Here is a 4,988-nt window from a genome sequence, read left to right as displayed (position 1 = left end):
AATCTAATAAATCTATTATTTAGTAAAAAATAATGTTCAAGCTTCTGCCGCCAACAAAATGGTAAAAATATGGGCTACTGCCTTAACATGAAAATGTTTTTGCATTCCTCGTGCAAACCGAACGTCAAAGACTCAGTTTTTCTCCACAAATCACACAAAAATAGTTACTTAAAAATATCGAATGAAGAAAAGGTGGGTAAAAATGTCATACTGAAATTAAGAATTTTTATGTGAGCTAACTTGTGGTTATTGGCTACATGACCCCTGTAATTTCATAACTCCAATGTATATTTAATTTTAGACGCTGCTGCCGTCATTGAAAGGATTAAAAACACTGACTTACAATCTGTGCTTCTTTTGTTTGACCCCATGTACATCGTATAACAACTATTCGTAGTTTTTCTTCTTTCTTTCATTTGTCATCCTTCTCTTATATCTTGTGTGCGACACTTTTGTGTGTAATAAAATGTCAAACTTTGACAGAAATTGACAAAACGAGTGTAACCAAACGAAATTATCAAATGAAGGGTTTTTTGAACCAAATTATGACTCTATTGTTATAAAATTTCTCACATGACGTTCCAATAATGCATTGTTATTACACACAAAAAAAGTAAATAGACAATGCAATTTATTATGAGTAATGTTATTTATATTATGTTTTTATATCACATTTCTATACTATCTTAGGTGACATTTGATGTGGATAGTCATATTATTTAAAAAATTTGCAAAACCCAAGGAAAAGAGGAAGAAAGACTCCTCGTATACCACAATCATTATTTAATTAACGAGTTTTTTTAATTATTAGTTTATTAAATAATGAACTAAATTTAAAAATCGGATTAATTCAAATGATGTGACTATTTACATCAAATGCTATATAAAGTGACATAAAAATATAATACAAAAACATAAAATGAATAACATTACTCATGTATTATTAGATCAAGACACAGTAAAAGGATACATTTCTTTAAGAAGATGAACCTGTTCTCTCTGTAAATAATTTTTTTTACCCTTTTTCACCGAGAACTGAGAAAGGCCACTGTTTCTTTTCTTGTCATTTAGCACTTAGCACAGTGATGACTCAGAGAGAGAGAGAGAGAGAGAGAGAGCACCAACGATCCGACCGTAATAAAGAAGCATTTGGTTAGGGTTTAAGGGTTATCGGGACATGGGCTCCTAGTAAACAGCAATACTCATAGAATAGAAGGGGAAAGTTTTGATTTTTTGATTTCCCAATTTCCACTAAATCTTTTTTTTTCTTTCGCATTTTTTGTTTTACTTGTAAAACACTTATACACTCAACTTTATTTTCAAACGTATCATCTAGGCTTTCATTCCTCAAAATAAAATGTTATTTATAATTTCGGTTTTGTCATTAATATAAGAAAATTACAATTTACGCACTAAATCAATGTTTTTGTATTTATCCATAATATTGGGTTACGACAATCATTAAGGAGTGGCTTAGTGATTAGAAACGAATTTTAACTTTATATTTTACACGTCACGTCGTGAGTTTGATTTTTGATATTAGTGAATTGTACGATGATAGTCAAGAAAATACTAAAATGCTTCTATTTTTTTTGTCTCCATAAAAGTAGACAGTTGCGACCAAGCTACTATTTTATCTCTTTTTGAAAAAAAAAATAATAATTGGATTAAGACAGCACATTTCGAGTTTTTTTCAGTATAATTACAAATAGACGACAACATGTTTAGGGTTAGTTAAATTAGAACATGGCTTGAATACAAAAGAAAAATAATAGAAATTTTCTTGAAAAACTTTACGTACCACCTCAATAAATGTTGCCAACCCTCTCTTCTCTCTCCTTTGTTCTCTCATTGGTAAGGGGCGATACTAGTGTATCAGTATTTGCCAGGCGCCGTTTCTCCCTCCCTCTCTCTCGATGTCCAAGTTTTCTCTCTCTACGATGAGGGCTACTACTCCCTGAACGCAATTGTCACACATCCTCTCTCTCTCTCTCAACAAAAACGGAAAAAATGGTGGGTTTTTCTCACTGACCCTAAATTCGCCAACTTTAATTCGTAACTCTCTGTGTTTGTGTTGGGAAACTAGTTAAATTTTCCTTCCATTTTTTTTAAAATTTATTTGTGTTCATAGTTTGGTCCTGCAAATCTTCTTCCTCACTGGCTGGAGGTCCTGCTGACTGAGAAATTCTTCAACGCTTGCATAATTCACGAGGAGGCAAAGAAGAACGAGAAGAACGTCTACTGTCTGGACTGTTGCATCAGCCTCTGCCCTCACTGCCTCAACCCCCATACTTCTCACCGACTTTTGCAGGTAATAATTCTTTAAATTTTGAATTTTCCTTCAAAATTTCACTACTTAAATAAAAATTACCTTCAATAGCTTTGATTTTTCATGCTTAATTTCTTCTTTCTTTTTTGTTGAGAATTTTCAGATAAGGAGGTATGTGTACAACGATGTCATAAGGTTGGATGATGCTGCCAAGTTATTCGACTGTTCTTCTATTCAAGTGAGAATAAATTTGCCTACTTTTCAGCTTAATTTAACTTTCTGGGTTTCTTTATTTCTTCAAGCAGATCATCATCCACTATATACACATAATATATATGGATTTGGTTGGTTCACAAGTTGTCATCTCAAAAAAGTAAAAGGAAAAAAAGTTGGGGTTTTTTTATGCCCAAAAGGCAAAAGTTTTTAGTTTCTTTTCTGCTTGCTGAAAAATTGGACTGCTTTGCTCAATAGGTTTTGAAACAACAGAACAACCATGCTTGAGTTCAATTCTGATTCCAAAAAATCCCTTTTTTTTGTCTTCTGATATTCTGTGTGTTTGTGAGCATATTCTCAAAGGGCCACACTTTCTCTCTCTACAGTCATACATAACCAACAGTGCAAAAGTGGTATTTTTAAACCAGAGGCCAACAAAGAATTGCAGAGGCTCCGGCAACGTCTGCAGCACCTGTGACAGAAACCTGCAAGACCCATATCTCTTCTGCTCCCTCCACTGCAAGGTTTTCTCACCCAGAAAAAACCCAACAAATTTTCAATTATTTTCTCTCGGGTCTCTGATTTCTCATTCTTTCTCAATTTTCTCAGAAACCCTTTTCGATTTTCCAGTTTATCTCACTTGGGTCTCTCTCATTTTTCGTTTTTTCAGATTGATCACGTTATAAGAACAGAAGGTGGCCTTTCCAAGTATCTCCGCGAGTGCAAGTTCATGGCTTTACCTGAATCCGGTTTAGACGACGGTCTGATGACACCTGACTCGGTTCTCAAACCGGCCGGTTCAACCCGAACCTCGTCTGGGTCTTATGGGTGTGGCGAGGTGAGTTGTTTGGCCTTGGCCTGCACTGCCACGACCGAAATTGTGAGGAAAAAGAGAAGTAACATGGCCGCATATCCGGCTGCTTGTCGACCGGTTTTTTTACCTGTGTCGGAAATCTCAGCCCGGTTGATGAACCGGAGGAAGGGGACTCCACACCGGGCGCCACTGTATTGAGTTTGTGCATGAAATTGGACAGCTGATAGCATGAGTAAGTGAAATCATTTGCAGAGCGATAGGGGCATGGATCTGTAAACCTTTAGAAAGTTGGTATATACTCTTTTGGCTTGGAGAGAGAGTCTTCTACACGACCGTCACAAAGTATTAAATAGATGACACTTAATTATGGTTAATTTTTTGGTGCCATTTTTCTGGTTGATTGGTGAGGTTCCCAATTTTGTGGAGGGGCTTGTATTTCTTCTCTGCTGTATTGGTTATGTTAATTTCACACCGATGGATGTGTCTCTCTTTTGCTTCTTTTTACAGAGTAATGATGAATAGTGACAGTGTTGCAGTGTGTAATGGTGGAACAGTTACTATTGCTGGTAAAAAAATTAGAGCAAGGATAATGCTTAGGTAGATTAATTTCTTAAACCAAATTTACAAACTAAATGATGTGGTTGTAGATTATTTGATTATTAATAAATGTTGATTAATGTGCTTGTTTCTTATTGATGTCAAGTGAAGAGGAATATCATTAAAGTGTAGTGTTAAGTGATAATTGAAACTAGGTATTTAATTAGCCTAAAAATTGACAATTCATTTTCCTTTCATAGCCTTATAAATCAGTTATTGTTATAAACTTTTTATTTAAGTGTGGTTGTGTAAATTCTATATTATATTTGATTATAGTTATGTTTTCCTATTAGGACTTGTATTCCTTGGAGGAGAAATATTTCTTCTTCCTTATTACTATAAATAAAGGCACTGCATAGGGAGAATAACACATCCTATACACAACCCTACAAACACATATCTCGCTCTATATTTTCTTTGTGCCGCCGGCCCCGGTCTCCTTATCAGTTAAATATAGGCCACAACACGTTATCAACACTCTTCCCTCTACGCTTAGGAATCTGACGTGGAAGTTAATAGCATCAAACTAGTTCACCAATATTATCACTCAATCAGGTTCTTTCAAAACAATGATTTTTATCTCGATATTTTTGTAGCTATTATAGCATGAACATTCACCATAATGCATGGCTCAATTTTACATTTTTCGAATTTTAGATTCTACATAAATTGTTTATGCATTATATCCTTAATTGTTGAACTATGTGATTTAATATTGCCATGAATTGCATCAAATATATATATAGCAATCAGGTTCTTTTAAAACAATGGTTTTTATGTCGATATTTTTGTAGCTATTATAGCATGAACATTCACCATAATGCATGGCCCAATTTTATATTTTTTGAATTTTAGATTCTACATAAATTGTTTATGGATTATATCCTTAATTGTTGAATTATGTGATTTAATATTACCATGAATTGCATCAAATATATATATATATATATATATCCATGCATTAAATTGTTTGAATACATATGCATTGAACTAATTAAAAAAAAATTAAAACATGATTCTTTTATGGTTATTCGAACCCAGGACCCGACCCAACCCCATGGAGCCTGAAGCTCCACCCCCGTGAATGAACCAAAA

The 4,988-nt window shown here is 34.2% G+C and overlaps 1 protein-coding gene across 1 annotated transcript; it reads left to right on the top strand.

Annotated features, from left to right (window-relative positions):
* The first annotated feature begins 1,816 nt into the window (after positions 1–1,816).
* On the top strand, positions 1,817–3,839 carry LOC126628129 (protein RGF1 INDUCIBLE TRANSCRIPTION FACTOR 1-like). Its single transcript, XM_050297716.1, has 5 exons — positions 1,817–2,013; positions 2,132–2,311; positions 2,433–2,507; positions 2,869–3,006; positions 3,153–3,839. The coding sequence occupies exons 1-5, from the start codon at positions 2,011–2,013 to the stop codon at positions 3,492–3,494; spliced, it is 738 nt and encodes a 245-aa protein (XP_050153673.1). The 5' UTR covers positions 1,817–2,010; the 3' UTR covers positions 3,495–3,839.
* Positions 3,840–4,988: the final 1,149 nt, after the last annotated feature.

Source organism: Malus sylvestris, chromosome 7 (genome assembly GCF_916048215.2).
Source record: "Malus sylvestris chromosome 7, drMalSylv7.2, whole genome shotgun sequence".
NCBI lineage: Eukaryota > Viridiplantae > Streptophyta > Magnoliopsida > Rosales > Rosaceae > Malus > Malus sylvestris.
This window is presented reverse-complemented; position numbering and strand designations above follow the sequence as displayed.

Bases quoted from the DNA above. Each gene is read 5' to 3' on its own strand.
- LOC126628129 (XM_050297716.1), top strand. The intron at 2,508-2,868 runs GTGAGAATAAAT...CTCTCTCTACAG, and splicing joins TCGACTGTTCTTCTATTCAA to TCATACATAACCAACAGTGC. The intron at 3,007-3,152 runs GTTTTCTCACCC...TCGTTTTTTCAG, and splicing joins TCTGCTCCCTCCACTGCAAG to ATTGATCACGTTATAAGAAC.